Raw genomic sequence first — 26,085 nt, 5'->3', positions numbered from 1 at the left:
TTTTTTTTTTGGATTTTAGCCGTTGTATTTTGTAGGGTCCATAAATTCAAGTTTAGGGAAAAAGCAAGAATCGTTGTCCTAAGAGCGTATCTCTTTTCTGTACATACCAAACACCCTTTCTAATCTTTTGACCTGACAGGTTTAAATCTGCTAATTGCTTAATTAGGTTGACATATTATTTACAGTAAGCTTGATTTGAGGGCATCATTTCACATCCTCATCGGGGTTTAATGGGATTCTTCTATCTCTGTGGACACGATCTCTATAATGGAATTCAGTTTCCTCTGTGTACTTATCAGCTAATTTTAGTTCCCTTCTTCCGTTGTGTATGCCTTGCTTTATTAATTTCCATTGTCATTTAACCATGTGGCTAGCACCACTAAAGAGTGGAAAAAGAAGGGACCTTCTCTGACAAAGAAAGGGTCTTGGATTACATGGAAGACTTGATGCAAATGCAAGAACCAGATTCTCAAAAAAGAAAGAGAAAGGAGAAGAGAAATTAGGAGGACTGGCAATTGATGATTGTGGAGTCCTCGGAGAAGCTGAACGAAAATATTGCCAAGGATAGACCGAATCATTTATTAAACTAAAACATTTTGAAAGATTTTCAACTTATTATTACTGACATGAAAGTAATTGGTGAAAATGGAACTATGTTTTTTTCTTTTGTTAAATAAACAGAAAAAGAAAGAAGAAAAGAAGGCAATATTTTCAGTAAATGTGTGATTTTGTTTTCATAATTTTTCGAATGTTCTTACTCTACAAGTATTATTGTTTTTTCATCCCGTACTTGTTAATTAAGTTGTTGGAGGTAACAGTGAAAGAAGGCAATATTTTCCTGGCCCTGCAAAAGTTTTCTGCATGGTAACTAAGCAAGTACAGTCATGGCAAAAAATCAAATAGATCTCTTATTATTAATGTTTTTACTAATTATGCAGGAATTCATGCTAACTTGACTCGGTCATTGTTTAAGGTCCTAGTTTTCGGTGGATTCCATGCTTATTTTATTATTCCTTTTTTTTTCTAATGTTAAATTGCGCATAACCAATTTCTTTTTATCAGTTTAAGAATTCTATTAACAAGAGAGAATTAATTAGGCTTATATATTTATTTTAGAAGGATCGCTTCCCATGGATCTTACAATTAAGAAAACTAAAAAGAATATTAATTTATAGAAAATTACAAAATATACTAAAGGGCTAGATAAATTAATGTAGTAATTCCTAGTGCCCAATTTTTTTCCATTTTCATCCTCAATCTTTTTTTTTCTATTGCAATCTTCTTTGTCTAATTTCATTATCAATTTGTCAAATTTTAAGAAAAAAAATTCAGCAATAGAGGATCAAAATCTAAAATAACAAGAAACTCCATGTTCAATCTCAAATTCAATAGAAAATGAATGTCTTTGCAATCCATTTAGTTTTTGAAATTCTAATTTTGATCTAAAGATTTATTTTTTTAACATTTCAACCCTGAGTTAAGAGAGGAGATAGAAAATCATCTAAAACAACGAAGGACAAAGAAAGTTGGTGAATCAAATGACCATTTTTTAGCTATAAGACTCATTGTTCTTAGTGTCAACAATTCTATTCTATAAGAAGAGTTCGATAGTGATGGTTTTTTCTTTGAACATGCTTGAAAAGCTAAACCAAATTAGTTTTTTATTTTTTTTATTTGGTTGATTTTTGTTTTTTAGTGATTTTTTCCTTGATTTTTTTTTCAGTTTCATCTTCAACATTTGGTTGATTTTCAATTGAGTTTCATAATTCGTTTACATTTGTTTTCCGTAGATTTGTCATAATCTCAAACAAATATCTTAATATCTTAATTCAATTTGGCATGGAGTGTAGTGCAGTTAAGTTATCTAGAACTTTAGCTAAAAATAATAAGACAACTTTTAAGAACATGAAACTTTTTTATAAAACAAAGTACCCTAAATTTACTCATTTCTTTTTCCTACTAATCCTTAAAAAAGAGTTCGATTAAAAGGATGCGTGTCACTTATGAATAATTTAACAAAAGCAACGATCTCCTAGTTCTTGATCTTATAGGTGAATTTGAACTTGCAATCTAATTTCTTGCTTTATTCCTTCAAGAAGAAAATTAAGGATATAACTTGATTTTGAAGACTATATCTAATACCAACTGATACTACCTTCTTAATCACGTAGTCAAACAACTCTCAATAAAGTAGATAATAAACTAGAAAGCTAAAAATTAAATTTGATAGAACCCTGACCTAGAGGTAACCATGTGCCTAAGAAGAATGAAAGGTATAAAAAAAAAACTTGAATCCAAAAATAACCTTGCATCTAAGAATCTTAAGTATGAAAATGACACTACGAAACTAGTTAATCTTTGATAAATCAGTGTATGATTTTTATCCCTAGAAAGAAAAATTATTTTGCCACAAACAAACAATAAGACAACCTATGTTTATTCTTTAACTTGTTACCCAAATTTGCAGCTCAAAAAAACATAATATAGTATCCTTTACATAACCCTGATAGACCCCTTTTGAGTTGCAAGATAATAAACCTAAACTAGTAATCAACTAACATAAGTCCAATAATAAAATAAACTATTAAACAATGTTTAATGGGCCAGAACAAACCTAAATTAAAAATAATTATTCAATATTATATAAATAGAATAGAATAGAATAGAATAATAAAAACAAAATCTTAATGTTAAAATTCGTCAATGTAGCCTGAATCTCAAATTTTCATATATTCCTGAAAAATTTTATTCTTAATTTCAAACACATCGTTCTCTTTCATATGAATGAATTACCGAGACTACAATATATAGTTGGAAATCTTGAGATGTCCTACACCTACCTAACTCGATTCATAGTACAATTCCACATATAGCTCCAGATATGTCCCAAACAGTGTACTAAGATCTAGTATGATATATTTGACAAGATTCATCTAGTAACTTCGGCCCTATGAAATAATATATTCTCGAACTCTATTTGACCTGAAAATTTACCACAATATACTTCCATATGTCTAGTATCTACATGTAACATTTTAACTTTATTTGATGTATAGTTTGAAAGATATTACTGATCTTGAAAAACTAGTCAACAAATATTTTAAGGCCAAATTCAAACTTGATTTTGTTCGTATCATTGAAGTTAATAGCCATAATGTTTTGTTTGTTAGTGAGATTGTAAAGGTTGTTATGGCTATGCATTTGATGCTATAAAATTGAAGTGGAGGTCTATATGAAGGTGATGGGAATTGAGGCTTCTTTTAAGAAGTAGATGAAAAGCATGGCTAATCAAGGGACTACAAACTTTGTGATGTATTGGCACTGGAGTACCAACAAATATGAATCTTGTAAAAAGATTCCCTTGGAAATTATGCAAAAAAATAAACAAATTAGTAAAAATAACTTAGACAAGAGGAAGATCTAATTTCACAATTTCTAGTGTTCATGGTTCAGGTTTTGAGGGTTTAGAAGTAAGATATCATGAGTTTTAGAAGAGACATATTAAAACTGAAGAGAAAGTGTATAATATGGATGTGATCTGTATATTCTCATATATTATATATGAAGGCAATTTCATCTTTTGATTCTTTTTGAAATTCTTGTTTAACCTATGATTTAAAATATCTCAAAGTACGACAAGAAAGTGAAAATGCAATCAAACCATGATTGTTTGTAATTATTCTTTTATACACACATAATTTTTGTATAAGATAAAGCTCCTACTTAAAATAATGAGATTTATGAATGATATGAAGGGTAACAAAGACATTATCTGACCAATTAGTTTATAGGTTGTACTATGTTGTGGATCGAATCATTTTTTTCTTAATATAACAAAAAAGGTTTAGATCTTAGATAATTATTTTGTATTATTATTAAACCTAACCAACGAGTCAATCTTGGAACCTTCATACTCGACTTGTTGTCTAACCCAAGTTTTAAATTAAATTGAGTGTGAGTTGCCTCTAACATAATTTAGTCAACTTAGTTAGTTCAATGGTAACTTAGTCGTTATGTAATAAAAGTTTGAAGATGAAATTGAAAAAAAAAACCTTTTAATTTGACTTTTTACTTAATTTAAGTTTAAAATTAAATTGTGTGAGAACTGTTTTAACATAATCAATTGATTTTAATATTAAAAAAATACCCCAAATAATTGTTGAAAAAAAATTAAAAAAGAAATTGACTTAACTAATGAAACCATTAAACTCCACAAAAAAAGGTATTTTTTTTGAAAAAAAAATGGGGTAGGATGGTAAGATCGAATAGGTTTGGATAAAAGTCACATGCAAATATAAAAATAACTCACTCATGTTTATTTTTATATTTTAAAAATAATTTTTAAAAAATTTATTTATTTTATTTTAAATTAGTAATTTTTTTAGTATTTTAATATTATTTTGATATAGTAATATTAAAAATAATTTTTAAAAATTAAAAAAATATTATTTTAATATATTTTTAAATAAAAAACATTGTAAAATACAATTGGTGGAACTGAACCAGAAAATGAAAACTCGAAGTCAAGCGAAGAAAGACTGGATTTTTGGTGAGAGAGAGAGAGAGAGATGGTGTTGAGTGCAACAGTGATTGGAGCACTGTTAGGACTGGGTACCCAGATGTACTCCAATGCTCTCCGCAAACTCCCTTACATGCGCCGTAAGTTTTTTTCAACACTCTTTTACCAACAAAATCACTAATCTTTTTTCTCTTCTTTCCATTTTATTCTTCAATTTTTTTATGATTATTTTTTTTTGTTTATGTTAATAGATCCGTGGGAACATGTGGTGGGCATGGGATTAGGAGTTGTTTTTGTGAATCAGTTGGTCAAATGGGATGCTCAGCTTGAACAAGACCTCGACAAGATGCTTCAAAAAGCTAAGGAAGCCAATGAGCGCCGCTACTTCGGTACTCTCTCCTTTTCCTATCTTGATCATATCTTCCTGCTTCAACAATTTTTCTTTACTGGGTTCGCATTGTTTTTCCTAATTTCTTCGTCATTTAGTTTGGGCCCTCGGTTTCTTCCTCTCAAGTTTGGGTTTTTTTTTTTTCTAATGTTGTTGATAATTGGAGGTATCAATTTGAGAAAACAAGTGTTTTTGTTATGATGGATTGAGTGCAGTCGAACTGTTCATATTTAGTCAAAACCTGTTAATTGGCATTGCGGTGTTAGTAATTCACTAATCAGTGCTATAATAAAAATCATCAATATTGAAGGGCGAAGTTGGAAAGAAAAGATGTGTGTGTGTGTGTGGGTAGACGAGGGAGACAAGGAAAATTGTTTCTAAAGTGGATTTTTAGGGAAAGAGGAAACGTGTAAAATGAGAATGAAAGAAATAGGAGAAAGTAGTGGACTAGTGGTTTTTGAGGGAAGAAAAAGGAAAAAATGGTGAGGTTGTTGTTACAACCAAAGATTGAAGAGTTGAAGTTTTTGTACTAGGAATGTACAAACATGATGGAGCTGGCAACATCTATGACAAGTCTGATTCATAGAAATGGCTTAGAGTCTGGGTTAGATGATGCTCCCACTGGAATTTAAACTCCTGTTGAACATCACCAAGTTTCTTGCTTTATGCACCATCCCCAAATCCAACCATACAAAACCTTGTTATCCCCTAGCAGGTGCATTATCAGTGATAAAGTTTATGTCTTCAAGGCTGTACTAGTTAGGTGATGGTTTAGCTGGACCTGTGTGAATTTTTGTTGTGTTGGACTGCTCCATCAACCTGATTAATAGCCCTGGCATTTCCTTTGAGCTAGTTTCTACCAAGAATTGAGCTGTGGATGTGATAAGTTGTTGTGAACATCTACGAGATGTAAAAGTACCGAAAAACTTAGTAAATGACCTTATCACGTGGATGTCTCTGTCAATTTCAACCTGCAATCATTCCTATGTCGGGTTATAGGAGGAATGCGTGCTGTTAACTTATGGAAAGTTAAGAAATTTTGCATTGAAACCTCATAGGAGTGACTATGTGCTTGTGTTGATTTAGAGTTTTCCAATGGGTTTCACTTACATCCACTATAGGTGCATCAGACCTATCTATAGATACTCTAAAGGATACCCTTATTCCATTCCAGTGCGGATCTCAGTTAATAGAAAATGGGCGCATAATTCTGTAAGACCTATTCTCCAACATGCTGATCTCTTCAATGGTGGATTTATTCAAAGTCCAAAGTGGAAGCCAATTTCAGTCTTGGTTGTGAATTTTATGTTGATATCTTTTCTTGATTTGGGAGGAGAAAAGAGTGTAAGACTTTGTGATTTTGTGCCATTGTGCAATCCTATGGTGTAACTAGCTGAAGAGAAACGCTAGAGTTTTTCAAAACTATCACACCTCGAAAAATGTTATGGGTTAGGATTGTGTCCTATCTTCTTTGTTGTGTCATGCTTTGGGTGCTTTTAGTCTACGCCATTAAATCTGGCTCAGACAGTGACCTGGTCAAGCTTTTGGGTCACCGAGTCATTTGTCAAACTGTTAGGTCAGAATTGGTTGAAGATAACAAGGTGTTTTGAATAAAATATTTGAATAAGATAAGAGCATGCTCTTTACTTCATTATTTAGTATTTGTTATATTTTTATTTCTTATAATTATATTAATTTGTTATAACTAATTATTTGTTGTCTCCACCAGTCAAATAAAACGGATCATTTCTATGGGAATACACATACAGGCAATAGAAAATATATGTTTTCTAGATTTTATATTTTATTTTCTGTTACTCTTTATATTAAAACGTTTATATGAAAAGGGATAAAAGATGCCTTTGAATACTTGTTTGTACTATAATATAAATATATCTTGCAAGGTATGAAGCATAAACATATTTTAATTACACTGCTTTTAGGTCTGTTTCCACTTGGCTGATTTCATTGGTTCTGGGCCGTCATAGTCTTTCTTCTTTTCTCTTGCTTTCATGTTTTGGATAATAACTTATTCTCCAACATGCTTTTGCAATTCTTTTTAGTCAGTTGATATGATTTTCCTTTATGTGAAAGTATCAGTACCTAGGGTTATTCAGAATCCAATTATTTCATGTCCAAAATCTATTCATAGTTCTGATGGTAAAATTCGATGATGTTAATGAATGAACTTAATGTATCAAATTTGAATTTTATATGATCTGATTTTATTAATATCAGAATCTGCTTATTATACGTTCATGTGTGTGCATTCTGTATATCTATGGAAATATGTAAAAATTGTCTATGAAAGTGTTATGTGTCTGTTCTGGATCTTTATTTAATGTACATCTCTATAAATTTGTTTGCGCATACACCTCCATGTGTTGGTTTGTGTGTTTGTTAATGCTTATATCTACATGTGCATGCTCCGTGATAAAATGTTTAATGAAATATAGTTAATCATAATTTGCTAGTCGACATATCCATGTGTTCATTTTTGTCTTGTAATAGGATTCAAGTCTTTTTTCTAATTTTAGATTTGGATACAGATTTGAATTTGGTTTTAGTGTTTCAGTAATCATATTAATATCCAAATCCCATTAAATCTGCACTGAACCCAACTTGGTTGCAGTCATAGTTGCAAACAGATGAGTGTGTTGCCACCTTTGCAAGTATTTCTATTTTATTCTACCCTATCAGATATTTGTATACCTATCCTTTCTGGCAAACACTTCTTTCTATTGCCATGCAACATTCAAAACTGTAATTTGATAATATAAAGAAGAAAATAGGAATAAATGTAAAAGAAACTTTAAACACAAGATTTAAATGACCTAACCAACCCACCCTTTGGAATATTATACTTTCATCCTGCATTGTTAACATCGATCAATCAATTATTGAAATGAGAGATCTTCAAACATTAAATGACCTAATCCTTCGTTCCCATTTGTTACCAGTTCCTTTTCCATCATATCCTTTTTTGTGTTGCTCTTTACCATCAGTATCTTTTGACAGACTGACTCTGTTTTTTGATAAGCAATAACAAAGTCTCGCTTTAACATTCTTAATCAACAGATATTCAAATTTTTTGTACATATGACTTGGCTGTATTCCGTGTTGTCAAAAGCAAAAGGAGCCCTAAGGCGTCAAGGCCATCAAATGCCTGAATAAAACAAGGCGCTATGCTATAAATTCAAATAAATTATATGTATAGCATTATAATATGTAAATCACAAATATATATGTTAAAAATTAAGATTATAAAATCAAAATCAAACTCAATATTTTAAAATAGTTGAAAAGGTTATACTATTCACCCTTAAAAACAAAATAAGACAATTTTAAAGAGCAAGTAGATTAAAATAGTGAAGCTTAAAATGCTAAAGTTTGGAATAAAGTAAGTTAATTAAAAAAATAATTATAAGCTAAAGTTTCACAAACGGTAAACACATCAAGAAAAAAAAGTCAATTGTGAAGTTTGAAACTAAAGTTTCAGAAACAATAAACACGACAAGGAAAAAATCAATTATGAAGTTTGATGAGTGATGAACTTGAGATTTGAGAAAGTGTTCTTTTATTAAAAAAAAAGGGTAAAAATTTCAGCAACATAACACCATGGATATTTAAAGAGAGAGAGAGAGAGAAGAAGACAGGTAAAAAAGAAATAAGATGGAGAGAGAGAGAGACCACATAAGTGAAGAAGAAAGAAAAAGAAAAAAGAAAATAAATGAAGAAGAAACAAACAAAAAGATGTACCGATTCTTTGGAAAAGCATGGTTGTCAAATGTGCCTCCCAACTCTATTTTGATGGTCCTTTTCTTCTTTTTCAACCCTACTCTTTACTATTACAACTATACTCTTAAATTATTATTGGTGGTGAATAGAAAGAATACGGGAAACATGTCAAAACATATATCAATTAAAAAAATGAAGAACAAAAAAATGCATATTTTGACTGGGCACTCGCTTCAGTGCCTGGTGCTTACATTTCAAGCGAGCGCCTAGGCAACACCTATTTAAATTGCCTCGCTTGGAAAAATAAAGGGTGCTGGGTCTCACCTCGCCTAAAGCGCCTCTTGACAACACTGGCTGCATTTGAGCATTATCTTTTACACTGCCTCCCATCGCTGATCTTCCAGTGCAGCGCACATGCTCTCTCTGCATGGACCCACCCACCAACGCACAAAATATCCTTGTAAAACATGAGTCAAACTTTGTTGTAATCAATTAATAGTTTGTCTTTTGATTAAGTTAAAGAAGCTTGAGACTGTAATTTTGTTCTGCTTCTAACAAATCTGAACAGCCCTTCGAAATAATTACATCCTGCCATTTGAGCAGTGGCGAAGCCAGGAGTCATTTTCAGCAGGTTCTTTTAAAATACTGAATCTTATAGTTCATATGAAAGCATTGTATCAAGTATTTTTAAAATTATTTATTAAAATTGAGTGAATTCTCAAATAGTAAAAAAAAAAAGTTAATCAAACTAAAAACATGACAATATTTTGGTCTATTTTAATTTCATGATTAATTGATAATTTCAACTCAAATAATATCATGTTAAAGTCCTTAAAAAATTAAAGATAAAAAGCACCATTGCAAGGTAGGAATAAAATAAGTGTTAAATTAGGGAAATGATTTTAAATACAATTTTAATAAAGATACAAGGAAAATATTAATAGTAAGAAAAAGTTGATTGTTTAAAGTTATGGAAACATTAAAGAGAATGAAAGAAATATGAAACAATAGCTACTATTTTTTTGGAATGCAGCATTTGAATTAACCAACATCTGATAACTTTTATTGCAACGGGGCTTTTATTTTTTATTCTTTTGATTGGGCCGGGGGGTTGTACAAGTGATGCCTCAATTCAACATCACCGAGGCACTTGAGGGTGCAAATGCAGAAGCTAGAAGCCACATAAGGTTCCTGCTACCACCAGCCTATGGTCCTGCAAAGTGACTGCATATCGTATCATTTTGAGAGGAGGAATTGTAAGAAGTGAGAAGCAACATGAGGTTAAATAGTTACTGATACTGTCTATCTGTTTTCCCTTATATCTGTAGGCCTTAAATCTGACCCTAAAAACACTTTCCCAACTGACCTTCATACATTAATATTAAAATTGGCCTTGTATTGGGGACTATTTTAGTGGGACATTGGGGTGGAAATTATTTTCTGGGTTTAGTGTTAACTGTGTTAGAGTTTGAAGCACGAGGACAGGCATTGGTTTTGGCATCTCTAGGCATGTTTAGTGTAAAACATGAAGTTATGGATTTCATTTGCATCTGCTTTTTCATGTTCATGTGTAATTCTTTACTTCACTTTTCTAGCTCAGTTTGTAAATGCACCCGCGTAAACATGTGTATGTGTACACGTTCTTATGACACTTTTTCCTTATATTGTACCAATCTCGACAGAAGCAGCATGTAGTATCATCCATTTGATCTCTTCTCCTATCCTGCCATTTATACTTGCTTTATTTGAAAAACCCTAGTTTTGGTTATGCAAGACTCCTATACCTATTCCCCAATGTCTGACATTTTTCTTTCCAGTTCAAGAAAATTTTTCATTGCTTCTGTGTCAGTCTTCAAGTATAATTATCTTTCTTCACTGATCTAACTTTTCATTTCCTTTGCAGATGAAGATGATGATTAGAACCTGTTCTTGTCTTCTGAAAATTGTGGTCTCAGAACTAATGTTCTTCAAAGGGCCGTATATACACTTGTTTTCTTTTTTATCTTTTGATGCTGTGCTTGTGATCTTGTTAGTTGTTTTTCTTGCTTTTGCGACAAATAAAGATTTAGATGCTTTCATAATGTGGACAGCCTGGGTTTGGATCTTCAATAATACTTTGAAGCAATCTAGTGATTTTCTCCACTGGAAATATGATTGATGTAATGGATTTTTGGGCCCTTCGTGATCACCGTTTGATCTAAAGTTTGAAATGAGTTAATCTTAGGATTTGCTTGGTATTGCCCTGTTGTGTTACTGTTGCTATGTTTTATTTTACGGTTTCTTCGGTCTACACCACACCACCAAAGGTGCTATCATCAAAACAGCTTCCACCATGCTTTGGGGATCAGATTACATGCTTGTGGTTACAATAGTGAAAATACCATCAAGAAATGAAAATGACATCTTTTGAAGACTGACCTAGTTAGCACAAGATCTAAAAAAAAGGAGGAAAAAGAACGATGCTTAGATTGATAATCGGCTTCGATCTTAAAAATAGATTTCATCAGTTATGAATAAGGATCATTATTCATCTTGTCAAAATCCACCACCCTATTCTTGTACAAATGTAGTAACTGATCACACGCCTGTCGGGATGAGGGCCTCTCTTGTGGAGTGGTTTTTGTGCATTGCAGTGCTATTTCAAGCAATTGATACGCTGCCGATTCTTCACAAGGCAAGAGTGGTTTCAAAGCAGGATCGATCAACTCTTCACGTCCACATCCACCTTGCATTTCCATATGTTTCTCCACCCATCTCACCATGTCCATATCGACACCAAAGCTTGCATCAGTTGGCATTTTTCCACTTACGAGCTCCATCAGCACGATACCCATGCTATAAACATCACTCTTCTCCGTTGCCTTGAGCGAGTATGCATACTCTGAAAATGCATGATAAGTTATGACATGTGGGGAATGATGAACTTAAAGAAGCATAATTCTACGCAGAAATTGCTATAATACCTGGAGCAATATAACCATAAGAGCCCGCAAACCATGAATGCGATTCTGTATTGGAGTCGTAATTCTCCTCTAGTGCCTTTGCCAGTCCAAAATCCCCTAAGTGCGCCTCCATAGTGGAATCCAGCAATATATTGCTTGATTTGATATCTCTATGAATGATCTTTGGTACACAGTCATGGTGGATGTACTCCACTCCCTGGGCCAATCCCAAACCGATCTTTAACCTCGTCTCCCAGTCTAGGCTTTGCCTCTTCTTGATATTCACTGGTTGTTGATGCAGCCAATCCCACAAGCTCCCATTCTCCATGTATTCATAAATCAAGAGATTACAACCCGCTCCTTCGCTGCTACAATACCCTATCAGCTTCACTAAATGCCTGTGCCTAATCCTGCCAAGTGTCTTCACTTCTCTTGCGAAGCTTTTATTAAGTAGAAACTCATCTTTCCACAGAATCTTCTTAACTGCTACAGTTTCTCCACTTTGAAACTCAGTTCTGTAGATTGTTCCAGACCCACCTGAGCCAATGATGAACTCGTCACTAAGATTATTCGTTGCTGCCATAATGTCATCCCACCTGTAGTCTCTCTTGGCAGTACCCTTCCGGAAGAGTGGTTTGCGCTGAGCTTGGGAAGAACTGGAAGAGTAAATGCATTTCACTTCACTCACCCTTCTGAGAAATTCCAGCCTGTGTTTGATGAAGAGAGCAAGTCCAAGTGCGAGCAGAGCAACGGCAGTTAAGGTTGTAATTGCTGAGATTACCACTACTGATGACTCACTTAGGCCTGAACGCTGACTTGACACAGAGCAGTGATCAAGAGGGCTTCCACAGAGCTGCAGGTTTCCTTCAAATGCCTCAGTTGGCCAGTGTGAGAATTGCTCGCCTAATTTGCCTTGGAGATTATTGAAGGAAAGATTAAGCTTGCCAAGACTGCTCATGTCACCAACTTCAGGAGGGACTGCTCCAACTAGCTCATTGTGAGACAGATCAAGAGCTTCAAGTTTAGACAATTTTCCAATAGAAGAAGGAATTTGACCGCTGAGATTGTTGTAGCCAAGGTCCAAAATGCTTTGCAGATTCTGGAGTTGCCCGAGTTCAAAAGGTATTTCACCACTGAAGCTGTTATGCGAGAGCTGAAGCTCATACAGCTTGCTCAGCTTACCTAGGGCCGCAGGGATTGATCCTGATAATTGGTTTTGTTCGAGGTTGAGAACATTGAGAAACTCCAGCTTACCAACCTCAACAGGAAGAGTTCCATTCAGCAAATTACCATCAAGAGAAAGCACCAACAGTTTAGAACAATTGAACAGCTCCGGAGGAAGAGACCCGGAAAATTGATTGGAGGAGAGCTTGAGCTCCCCTAACTGTGGCAAATTTCCTAGCGATGACGGCAAAGGACCAGAAAGAAGGTTGTTGTTGAGATCAATGTGTGTCAATTTCTTGCACAACATAAGCTGTGGAGGTATTGGCCCTGTGAGCAAATTCCCTGACAGGTCTAACAGCGACAATTCACGGATTTTACCAAGCGTCCAAGGGACATTGCCAGTAAACTGGTTGTTCCCTAATCTAAGCCTTTCAAGAGAAGGCGAATTTCCTAACTGGGCAGGAATCTCATTGGCAAATGAATTGCTTGTAACATCAAACGAAAGAAAAGAACTCGAGCTACATAACGCGGCAATGCTACCATTGAATCTGTTTTTAGACAGATTTATTCTGGTCAGATGCCGTAAATTGGTAAGCGAATAAGGAAGATTACCTTCAAGGGAATTGTTGTAAAGCATGAGCTGCTCAAGAGCCTGGAGAAATCCAAAAGTAACAGGAATGCCACCAGATAGGCCATTGTCTGCCAAGTCTAGAATAATTAGTTGATGACAGTTGCCCAAAGCGGCGGGAATATGACCACCAAGCTCATTTTGCCTCAAATGAAGCAAATTCAGTCCCTTCAGCCTCCCAATAGTAACAGGAATCTCTCCACTGAAATGATTTCCAAAGAAATCAACCATTTTCAAGTTTGAACAATTGCCAATCTCCATAGGAATCTCCCCAGATAACTGATTGTCATAAAGATACAAGACTTCAAGATTTCCAAGCATTCCAATCTCCTTGGGAAGATTGCCTTGTAAACTGTTGTGATACAATGCAAGTTCCTTCAGGTTGCTTAAGTTTGCTATCAAAGGAGATATTGAACCCACCAAGCTGTTGTTGTGGAGATAGAGATGAGTCAATTGAATCGACTCGTAAATTTCAGTGGGAATTGATCCATTAAGGCTGTTGTTTGACAAATCAAGCTGCATCAGAGATGGACATAGTCTTAATTCTATCGGAATTGGGCCAGAAAGTTGAGTCTCAGACAGAATCAGGCTCTCCAAATTGGTATTGTTTGTACATAGGCTTCTTGGTATGACACCAGAAAGATTGTTATTTGACAAAACCATGTAAACAAGCTGATTCATGCTGCCAAACTCCTCTGGAACGCCTCCGGTGAGCATGTTCATTGACAAATCAAGATTCTGAAGATTACTCATTTTTGCTAGTGACTTTGGGATTGGGCCTTGAAGCTGGTTCCCCATGAAATTCAGATAGACGAGTTGACTCAGTTCGCCGAGTTGACTCGGTATGTCACCAGAGAGACTATTGTTTGCCAGGTTTAGTGTTTGGAGATTTTGAAGACGGCCCAATGCTCCAGGGATTGATCCATTAAGATTGTTGACAGCTACAGTGAAGACGGTGAGGCTTGAACAATTCCCTAGCTCGGCAGGAATCGGTCCTTCAAGTTGGTTCTGCTGTAAAATCAAGCTCTGGACTTGACTGAGCTGTCCAAGCTGGGGTGGTATTGGACCTGTGAGACTGCAGGAGGCCAAACCAAGAGTGACCAGGTTGACAAGATTACCAAATGAAGCAGGAATAGGTCCACTGAGTCCATTATCACCGATTCTCAGGACTTGGAGACTCTTGAGGGAACCGAGTTGAGTTGGGATGGGACCAGTGAGTTGGTTAGAGAACAAAAGCAAAGATTCCAACGAAGAGAGGTTTGAAAGAGTAGCAGGAATGGGACCCGTGAGGCCGTTAGAAGAAAGATCAAGTTGGAGCAGCTTTTGTAGACTACCGAGTGAGGGTGATATTGAGCCACTAAGAGATGAGTCAGATAAGTTTAAACTCACAACTTGCACTGAGCCATCAACTGAGTTCAAGCCACATGTAACTCCGGTCCATGTACAGAAGTTCGGGTTGCTTTCATTCCAATCAAGCAAAACTTTTTCCGGGTCTCCCTCAAATGATTTCTTCACCTCCAAAAGACTAGACAGCTCTTGGTTCTGGCACAGAACAAAACCAAATGAAAAGCAAAATAAAAGAGCAGCAAAAAGCAACAGCACTCGTTTTGGCACCGCCATAATATTTTTTATCACAAGATACAAGTTCAGAAAATGGCTTATAACAACATATAAATGGAAGGTGATTTCATGCTGGGTCTATTGCATGAAATGGTAGGTGGTGATCATATTGGCATTAAAGACAGAGAGCAGGTCTGTGTTGGTGAAGGTGGGTGGTCTTGGGGCAAGGGAAGACGCGTAGTTTGAGCAAAGAAGGCAGCAGCAGCAGCCATGTGAGGGAGCTTCATGCATGGCTCTTGAATTGCAAAGCAGATGGGCAGTGTATTGATGGCTGAGGCAGTGTTGGAAAGGTTGGCAGTGTCTTTTAAGAAGCCTTAAAATGGGTGACAAGAAGGGATAAGAAACCGTGATGAGTGAGTGAGCAGAATTTTGTCCAGGGCAACAAATGCCATAAATGACCGCCAAGCTGCTACAACTGGAACTGCGCCATTGATTAGAGTATGTTATAGGCAGTCTTAAATGAAGGGATATAGCTAGATTCAAAAGGTCAAACTTGGTCAGAGAAAGAACATGAAAGTGTGAGCATAAAAGGTCCAATAAATGAGAGAACACAAAAGAGAAGTCAAAGAATAATACTAAATAATTAATAAAATAGTTGTGATTGATTAAGAAAGGCTCGGACCATGGGTCGGATATGTTGATGCTGGATAATAAAAAATTATTAAAATATCATCATTTAAAAGAAAAGGTTAATCAAGTTTTCAAGGCTTCGTGACCGGTCAATTTAAGATTAATTTTTTTTAACACACAGCCTCCATCAGGGATGCATCAACTAAGTCCACTTTAAAAATATCAAAATAATAACTACAGGGATGCATCAACTCAGTCCATTTTAAAAATATCAAAATAATAATTATGAAAATATAATTTAATTGATCAGATTTTAAATTTATATTTTAAAAATTACCAGTTTGAATTTTATAAATCTTATGGCCACTGAAAACTTATATAGTCATTAATTTTAGAATTCATAAGATTAATCAAGACACGCGCAAGCTAGCATAGACATCCACGTCAAAAAAAAATTATCAAAATAATATCATTTAAGTTTTTAATGGACTATGAATTAGCTTTCTTTATCTAGTGAGTTAATTTCATGTTGCTTTTTTTAACACACAATCTAAGTTAGGAAATGGGTCAACTGTTAAAGTTTAAAAATAGTAAAATAACATTATTTAAAAAAAATTCATCGAATTTCTAATCAAGTTATGAATTAATTACTTGATTGATCAGGTTAATTTTAGGTTAATTTTTTTGACACACAACCCGGGATAGGGATAGGTCGACCAAGTCTAAGCTCGACCCTCCCGGACTGGATTTAATAACAGCGGAGCGAAACAAAGTAATGCAATGCTGGTAGGTTTTGATTGAATAAGAAAAGGTATGGGATTACATGGAGGTAGATACAGTGGTTACATGACCACAAGGGGATGAGATATTCGTGGGTTTGCTAGTTTTCTTGTTGTAGTGTGTTAGCTCTGACATACTGAGAAAGTGAGCGGTTGGATTGCTACTATTATTTCCCTTTTGTTTAGTTATAAGGCATCATCAATTTGTACTTCGAAGCTCTACAAAGTCAATGGATTCCTCGCATGAACTTGTCATTCCCCACGTAAGAAACACAACTTCCAAATCGCACCTTACCAGCGTATACATTACAAGTTCGATATTTTGGTTCAAAAGTATTACAGATTACCTAATCTGAAAAGCAAGTCTACAGAATATAATGATGCCATCACGATTTACAAGTTATTAATGCGTTGAGCTACCAAACCCTAGTGTCGTTTTGTGGCCTTTAAATTTGGATTGGTTGCATGTATGTAACCCTGTTGCCCACTCCAAAATGCCCTACTGAACTGTTTCCCCACTCAAATTATGCAAATTGGGTGTTGAGATGCTTTCAGGAGCAATCAATTACGTATTTTATTGTTTCTTATACTCTTCTTTTAATTTGTTCTGTGCAAGCAAACAAATCCATTTCCAACCTGCTTCAGCTAACCATTATTGTGGCACAAAACCTTTATCCATTTCCCTGCATTCGGTGTGGGAAGATTGACTCTATAATTTTTTTATCCATACAAAGTTCATCGATCTCAAGTGAGAATAAAAACATTCTTACAAATAAGTAAAAATGATGGCATCCCAAGTTCACAGAATCTTAGGATCCATGAAAAAAAGCAAAAAAAAAGAGAGGATATTATTTGTTGCCTTCATGCGAAGTATCTAATTATTATTTCGTGGGTAATTAAGTTTCTATGATCAAATTAATCCCCACAGATCATACTGTATGTGTAATTCAACATAGCCCCGAGTATTTCTTTGCAAAGGCACGTAGGTTTAAGATTTTGAAGCGTTGCAAATGGTAACTTGTTCATTGATCAGAGGGTCCATCCTATCAGTGATACGCAATTCTTTTAAATGGGAAACAATAATAGTACTGATGATCTAATTACCATTGACTAATTAAAATGGAACAAAAGAAGGAGAATCTGGTTAATATATTCTAACGTTGTCTGGTAGATCAGATAGAATTTTGTATTATTTCATTCTAGTCCTTGTTCTATAATTCCAGTGGCCACTTCATATAGATTAAAGGATAGAGACAACAGGAGCAAGAAAAAAGGATTATCCATGAAATGATTTAATAATATTTTTGGCAGACAATACATTTTTTCTACGTCGATTGTGACCACTAACATACACAGTTAACATAGCTTGTGGTAGATGTAGGGATATATGACAAATTATATTGTATATTTTTTTAAAAAATAAAGCTATTAATAAATTATTTTCTTTAAAAAAATAAATGAGGTCAGGAGAAGTTGTTGGGTCGGAGAGTCAAGCCTAGCTCCTGGCCCACCCATAAAATTAAGTCCATCATGTGAGCTTTTAAATTTCTTTTTTTGTTAATAGAGCAGGCGACACATTGTTTACTGAAATAACGGACGCATCGTCTATAAGTGCCTAGAATCCGGTCAATGATGTGTCTAAAAAAATAAGTTTTTTTTTACTCAAAAACTCATCTTTAACTTATTTCTTACACAAAACACCTAAGAAATATCTTGAGAACCTTGTTAAACCAATACATGACTTCCAAAAACACAAAAAAAACCTCCCCCAAACCCAAATTCAGATCTTAGATTTGTTTTTAGGTGTTTTCAAGGTAAAAAAAAACAACAACATAATATTAACTCTTATTGTCATATGAAACCATTTGACATAAAAATAAATCATTTTGGAGGTTGGAATCTTTCCTAACGACAACTTTCTCTATCTAAATTAGAATATGGTGATCTTCTCTCTCTCATTCACCCAAAAAAGGATTAAAAAATGAAAAATAAAGTTTAGTAAAAAAATATATGTTTAACATTTATAGGAACTAGTTACCTAATAGCTTAAAAAGATGAGGGACAAAAATGAATTTTGTAAATAAATTGAAGAGATATCATCTATTTTACTTATATTTTTCACTGCAGTTCTCTGTCTTTCAATTCAATTCTCGCCCCCTAAAAAATATGCAATTAGACTCAAATTCGAGTTCAAAATGGTTCAATTATGAGAAAAAAATGTTTAGGGATTAAATTTAAAATTTTCAAAAAAAATTGCCACTCAAAAGCAAAACAATAGTCTTACCATGTAATTTACATAATAAATAATAAAACACTGAGCTCTTTTAATTTTATATATAATAATGTAAGATCGATCGTGTGTTTATCATTTTGTACCTCCTGCATCCCCGAGTAAAGTACTAATGATCTTAGAGTGTGAGTTTTAAGCTCTACTTAGAGGTTGAGCTTAGTGGATATAATTTAACCCGTTTTATTTAACTAGAAAAAAAATGATGTTACACACATACATATATAAATTGATTAAGTCTTAATTAAAGATTAAAAAAAAATGATGTTATTCTCGCATACATAAATATATAAATGGACGGAGTCCTCATCAAGGATAAAAAAAAAAAATTACTACCTGGATAAACATGTTTCCAAGGGCAGTGGTTGGGCTTCAAACATTGTTTAAAGGAGGCCAAATTAAGTATTGTTTAAAAATGAGTACATATACGGCATCGTTTTTCTTATAAAAAAAGTAGTATAGTGACAAAAAAATATATCCAAACTAATATATTTGGAAACTTATTTTTTCAAGATAGCACAGCTGTACAAGATGTGAAGGTGAGACTTGTGCAATGTGCATCCAATTAAATTAAAAGTGGCACAAACTCTTTTTCCCTTATTTCTCTCGATCTCTTTCTCGACCATATCCTCTCTCTCTCTCTTCTCCCATGGCATCAAATATGGCTGTCACTGCCGTCACTCACAACACCTCTGTTTCCTCAATATTGAGTTTAATTAATCCCTTTTCACCGTCTATTAATTTATTTTATTTTTGTGATAATTTGTGTTAAGGTTAGGATTTTTGGTTAATTTAATAAATATCTTATTTACATATTATATATATGATGATATATGTTTTTTTTTTGTTATGTATTAGGTGAATTATTTGACATGGGAGGGTAAAAAGCCATTGAAGCCACTAACAATGCTGTGCACCTTGCTTTCACCACTTAGTTCTCCTCGTGTTATTTTGTATTTAACGAGGGTAAAAAAATCTAGTTAAATTGAATGGAAAAAAAAAACATAAAATAAAATTATGATAAGAGAACCAAACTCAAATATATATATATATATATATATATATATATATAAACACAGGCACTAAAGTAAACAAGAAATACTTTAGATACTTACCACAGCCAGCCGGATATCCTTTCAAGTTATTATCAATATAAATATTAACAATATACTAAAAGGCGTGGGGAAAACACTGTAGCTTCCCCACGCCTTTCACATCCTTTCACTTATTAATATATTATATTATTATAATTGTTATATTATATTATTATAATTGTTATTATTATTATTATAGAACTCTTTATTTTTTTTATTTTTTTAATGAATGTTTATTTGTTTGATTTAGTTTATTAATGTTAATTTTTTTTATTTAGTTATCAGATTTTCATGATACGGATCTCGGGTTTGATAGGTTAACCTGATTTGACGAGTTAACCCGGATTTTTTTCTTTTTAATTAATTTTTTTCATTTAGTTTAGTTTGTTGATGCTAAATTTCTTTCTATTTAATTTTCATACTTTCATGATACGTATCCTAGGCTTAACGGGTTAGCTTGGTTTGATGGGTTAACCCAGTTAAATCTAGGTAAACCCGTCAATTTTTTTTTCTATTTAGTTATCAAACTTTCATGACGCGAATCTCAGGTTTTACGGTTAACTTGGTTTGAAGGGTTAACCCAATTAATTCAATTTTTTTTCTTTTTCTTTATTAGTTTTTTTTCTTCCTGTTGGTTTTTTTAATTAATCTATTTAATTATCACACTTTTATGAAACGATCTTATAGCCGGACCCACATCCAATATTCTTAAATCCAGTGTTGCAGTCATGTTCAGTTAAACTTGGATCATGTAAGTTTAATGTTATTATTAATATTATTAATATTATTTTTAGATCAGGCGTTGCAGCCCAATCCAAGACTTTTGGGTATAGCTTTGCAGAAAAACTCAAAACTTTTAAATTTTAGTTTTTTAATATATTTTTTATGAAAAAAATAACCCGCGGCATCGCGCGGGTTATGTAACTAGTATAAAGTAAAAGATGTATATATGTTGCAAATAAAAGTATGTTGGAATTTAAGATTTGTACGAGAACATTCTCGGGTTATTCAAATCCTCGAAATTATGGGATGAAAATTTAGATATGAGAGGCCTCTAGAATCCTTATGTATAGTCCAAAATCCATCAATTCTCTCGTTTAATTTATTCTCTTAAGGAAAAAAACTAAATAAACATGCAATAATCAAGCCTCAATGTTGCATACTCTATTGCCACCAAAGATTATATCATGAGTTTCTTTCATCCGGCTACACTGCCAACCATTTTTGCTTTTAAAATCTTATATATATTAATTAAATTATTAAATTACTCTCCAATATAACTAAAAAATAAAAATGAAAATATAGAAAAACCCTTAGATGCAATTTAATTAATTTTTGGCTTTTAGAAATAATTCAGACATTTCTAATAACAAGTTTATTAATTTTTTACAGAGAAAAAAATCATCATTTTATAGTTTCAAATTAATTACAGTAAATAAATCTATATCTCACACCGAAAGTCTGAGTTTTTTAAGTTTTTGTTAATTGACACTAGTTTATTTATAAATAACTGAGAATGCTTCTTGGCTCTTTGCTCTTCTTTAGTCCTCTCCTCGTCTCCATCACCTCCTGAAAGGTCGTATAATTCTCAATTAATATATGAATTAATTAATTAACACTGGCTAAACTATTCCATGTCTCTATCCGATCGTTGCCCGAGACAAGCTGGTACTGGAAATAGCTTTCTGATGATAGTTGTGGATAAACATTAATTAATATTCACATTATTTCTTGATCATTGTTGAGAATACGACAGCTGTTATTCTCAAGAATCACAGGATTATACTGTGTGGTATTTGATGATTACGAGCTCAATCACATAATATATTGTATTTTTTTTGTAGGTAATTAAACACCAAACAAAATTCCTTAATTAATTAAAGAGTGGTGCATATAAGATAAGATAAGATAAAATATATTATAGTATAGTATTATTTGCCTTATGTTATATTTTGCCAGAATCATATCACATGTGGCAAGCGGAAAATTGATTATGTTCAAATTGATCAAACACAGGATGCTACGTCCAAGAGAATGAGACAAATGTATTTCTTATAAAAAAAAGTCTTAAACATCGCAGTCCTTCCTAATGTATTTCTTCTAGGGTTCTACTAATTACAGCAATATTATCTCGTGATTGTCACATTTTGCATCTATCAAATGAATGAGTTGCGGACTTGAAATTAAGTGATCTCAACTTTCTAAGTTAAAATGAATTTTAAAAGTATTTTTTATATGAAAAGTCACTTAATTCATGTTTATTTGAGTGATTTTTGATGATTTTGCTTTCTCATATATATTAAAAGTACCGTTTATAACATATAAAATTAACATTATTTTTAAATTATAATTTTTGAAAAAGAAAAGGCACTTTAAAAGACACTCGAAATCTTTTAGAAAATATTTTTTTTTTTTATATTTGATTATGATAATAAATCTTTTTGGTGTTTGGCATATATAAAGAATATGCTTTAAAAAGAAAACAGCAATAATTAATTAGTGGTGGAGTCTACGGTGTATTAACAAAACTAATTTTTTTAAAATATTTTTATCTTATAAGAACCGTGAGTTATTTTCTATTGTTTTATGTTTATTTTTCCTTTTAATATAAAACATTTCATATGAGAAATGAGAAAAATATTTTATATGAAATCATTGTAGCCTGAGGAGAAACAAATATTAATTTGTTGAAAAGTTCTATACCAATTGTTAAAAAAAATAGACACACAAATATTTAATTTTCTTGACAATTATTAATATATTGGTTACAAGACTTTTATATTTATAGAAAGGTTACAAGCTTAAACAATTATAATTTAATAAAGATTCTAATTAACTAGTGCTTAAAATAAATATTCTAAACATATATCCTTTTTTTATCAAGGATTTCTATTTAAAACTAGGATTTCTTAATATCTCAACAATCTCTTCTTTAAACTGATGTTCTTAAACACTCAATTTAACAATGGAAGACTCTCCTCTAAACAAGGTCTTCTTAAGTGCAAATACCAGGTAATCTTATAAGCGTCACAAATGACTTCAATATGAGGGATTTGATGAATAGATCAGCGGTTTGTTCTTCACTTTTATAATAAATTATCTCATTTGTTCCATCATTTATGAGATTTCTTAATAAGTGAAACTTCACATTAATATATTTCGTTCTACCATGTAGAACTGGATTTTTAGAAAGTCTAATGGTTGATTTGTTATCGCAAAAAAAATACCATAGGCCTTTGTCTCTTGATATTGGAGATGAGTTGCATAATATTAGTCACTAAGGTAAATACAAAGAGAATTAGTTAGTGATTCATGTATCTTACATTGATCTCTGGACAACTATGGGAGATCGTGTTTTTAAGGAGCGGGATTCGACAATTAATATGGATACCTACATGACATGGTATCTATTCATTACAAGTTGTTTCATTACACCGATCAGGTCACATTTCCTAAGACATCCATGCAATTCAATGCACTATGCCTCTCGATATCCGAGACAGAATCAATTGGTATGTAATATTGTTTTACATTTATTAAATATCAAATTAATTTTATTATGGATGATGATTACTAATTGGCTTTCAATGTATGTAATTAGATTAATTACTTGGTACACAAAGTTCAGAAAGTGGCAACGACTATCCGTGAATGTGTCGATGGAATGGGACGTATTGTGGCTAACACTATGCTTAATTTATATCATAGTGGGCTTCAAGAGGTTGAGCATCTTAAAGCAGTATTAATAGAAAATGAGATTGCTTATTATAAAAGTGTTAGGGATGGTGGTCCGTCCACGAGCATCCTAGGCCTTTCCACGAGCGACTCGGGTTCATCCACAAGCTGGGATGTTATTAGTCCTCCTTACACCTATATGGATATTAGAGACCCGACCTCGAGTTAGACGAGTTGGGGTGATGCTCCAAACCCGTACACGAGTGTTTCAAGCTCTTTTACGAGCTGGGGAGATTATTAAATATAGTTTACAAGTTATTATATGTTATGAAAATTATAAATAGATATATAATTAGTTTAGTTTTTAATAAAATATTATATTGTGTTAATTATCGGTCTAAATTTTTTATTTACGATTGAATATGTTATATGTTGCTCATATGAATTATGTTTCGATACTAGAAAATGATTATTTGTGATTATGCAAATTATTATTTTTTTAGGCAGGAAGGTGATGATAGAATAGACAATCCCAGGTTGTCTCTGTTAAAGAAGTTGTAAATACTATCTGCAACTTGCATATCACGATGGTATATGCGATAATGAAATCATATATAATATTCGTGACTCACATATTGCAGATGCTAATTGCAACACTCTCAACTGTATTAATTTTTTAAATATTTTTTTACATGTATTGCTTTAAAAAATAATTTTTTTAATTGTGCTAACTTAAAAAAAAAAAAAAAAACTCTCATTCGGTATGTATGATCGTGCATGATATCAAAAGCAATTAGGATAACCCATTTCAACAAGTAATATAAAATGTGTGTTTGACTTGAAGATACAATGATTGTTTTTCAAAAGTACAATTATTTTAAATCACAGACAACTCCTCATAAAATACATACTTTTTTAGGTGTATCTCAAAAAAAAAAAATTACTATATCTCCGAACCAAATAACCCTTGTTAATCGAAAAATAATTTTTTCTTCTCCTTTTCCAAAATTGGAGTCGAGACTTGTTTAATTAAAGCAAAAGAAGATAAAAATTCCCGGAAGGTCTTTTTCAATCGCATTTCCCTGCCCCTAGTAGTACTTGTCAGATCCCCATATAGTTCAGGTCTTGTCACGGGCCATTTATCCAAGGGTCGCTATCCCACGGACAGGGATGCATTGATCTTTGAATTTGAAAGGTAATTTCAGACCAAATTTCCGAAGAAAACATCCATATTGTCAAAACTGAATGACTAGAATAACTAGTCTAAACGTACAGCATGCGTAGCAATATTATTATTTTTTTATCTTGTCCAGTTCGTCAGTACAATCTAATTTCTGACTTAAGCTCACGTGACCCTTGGCTTAGTCCTTGGAGCTTTTGGTCCCCAGAACTGATCGATCTGTTTGCTTGGATTCCGAAGTTCACATGATGGGTCTAGCATTGGACGAGTCCTTGTGACTTTCAAGTTTCAAGGGTTTCGAAGAATGGTAGCTTCCCAACTTTCTTTTAGTTGTTGAAGTATTATCAGACAAGATTTCCACCGAGAGCAATTCGGTTTGGTTTGTTAACACGGACTTGTAACTTGAAATTGTAATAAGTATGACGTCACAATCACAACTCTTCGCGGTGTCACGTTCACACAGCTAGTTTTAGAAGACTTTCTCGTACTTGTCAAGCCAATTAACGACAAAGATTTCGGATCAAGCTAATCCAAGCTAAAGTAGGGCTCGACGAGCTGGTCAGTCTACTTAAAGGTTGGAATCGCTTGATTGGGTCGACGGCTTCTTTTGTGTTCAATGATTGAAGTTGAAAGTTGCCGTTTGGAGAAGTGAAATTTAAGAGAAGATTAGGAAAGTTCATTTAGAACGAGGATCAATCATGGCAACAAAAGAAAACGATAAAGGGACGAAAGTGTGTGTTTACTAATGGAGTCTAAGTTCAAATAGTGAAAAACTAGGGGCCAGGCATTTTTTTTTTTTGCATAAAAAAATGATATTTGTAGTAAATGTGTTATATAAAAAAATATTCGTGATTCGGTTCTTTAAACTAACTAAGATGAATAAATTAATTTTAATTTAATTAAATAAAAAAATGATAATATATGGATCTACAATTCATTAAATACGGAAGAACAAAATGGTTAACATCACCAACATAAAATTAAAGTAGACATATCAACAACAAAAAAGATCAAACAATAATTTTCAATGAAGAAAAAAAAAATTCATTGGTGATAAACGAGACCATCAACACGTGGTGCACCAATAAGAAGAGGATACATCGACACTTCTAAAGACACCACAAAAGACATTTTTTGATGCTGAAGGCATTGCACATGCTGCTCAAAATGCGAGGCTCCTATCACATACCTCTGGGTGTCATACATGTGCACCCATCTTTTTTCATTTAGTTAAATATAAAATTGACCCTGCACTGATTTTATAATTACGAAAAAACCTTTGTGGAAAAACAAAAACATCCCTTGACCTCAGACTTATTTTTTTTTTACTTTAAAGGTATTTTCATCGTTTTACCATACATTTTAATAGTTTATTATTTTTCATATTTAGTCAAATACCAAATTCCCCCTCATCTTAAATTATAATAATGAAAAAATTATTGTGAAAATAAAAAAATACCTCTTCATGTCAAGTTTAAATTTTTTGCTTTTAATAGTATTT

General features: G+C 33.0%; 2 protein-coding genes across 2 annotated transcripts; one reads left to right on the top strand and one right to left on the bottom strand.

Moving 5' to 3' along the window:
- Positions 1–4,497: 4,497 nt before the first annotated feature.
- Positions 4,498–10,884, top strand: LOC133701667 (uncharacterized). Its single transcript, XM_062125678.1, has 3 exons — positions 4,498–4,659; positions 4,771–4,908; positions 10,549–10,884. Exons 1-3 carry the CDS (start codon positions 4,569–4,571, stop codon positions 10,563–10,565), a joined length of 246 nt encoding a protein of 81 aa, XP_061981662.1. The 5' UTR covers positions 4,498–4,568; the 3' UTR covers positions 10,566–10,884.
- Positions 10,885–11,088: 204 nt separating this feature from the next.
- LOC133701666 (LRR receptor-like serine/threonine-protein kinase GSO1) lies at positions 11,089–15,496 on the bottom strand. Its single transcript, XM_062125677.1, has 2 exons — positions 11,609–15,496; positions 11,089–11,526 (listed from the first exon to the last, which is right to left on the bottom strand). The coding sequence occupies exons 1-2, from the start codon at positions 14,997–14,999 to the stop codon at positions 11,153–11,155; spliced, it is 3,765 nt and encodes a 1,254-aa protein (XP_061981661.1). The 5' UTR covers positions 15,000–15,496; the 3' UTR covers positions 11,089–11,152.
- Positions 15,497–26,085: the final 10,589 nt, after the last annotated feature.

Source organism: Populus nigra, chromosome 8, assembly GCF_951802175.1.
Source record: "Populus nigra chromosome 8, ddPopNigr1.1, whole genome shotgun sequence".
In the NCBI taxonomy this organism is placed as follows: Eukaryota; Viridiplantae; Streptophyta; class Magnoliopsida; order Malpighiales; family Salicaceae; genus Populus; species Populus nigra.
This window is presented reverse-complemented; position numbering and strand designations above follow the sequence as displayed.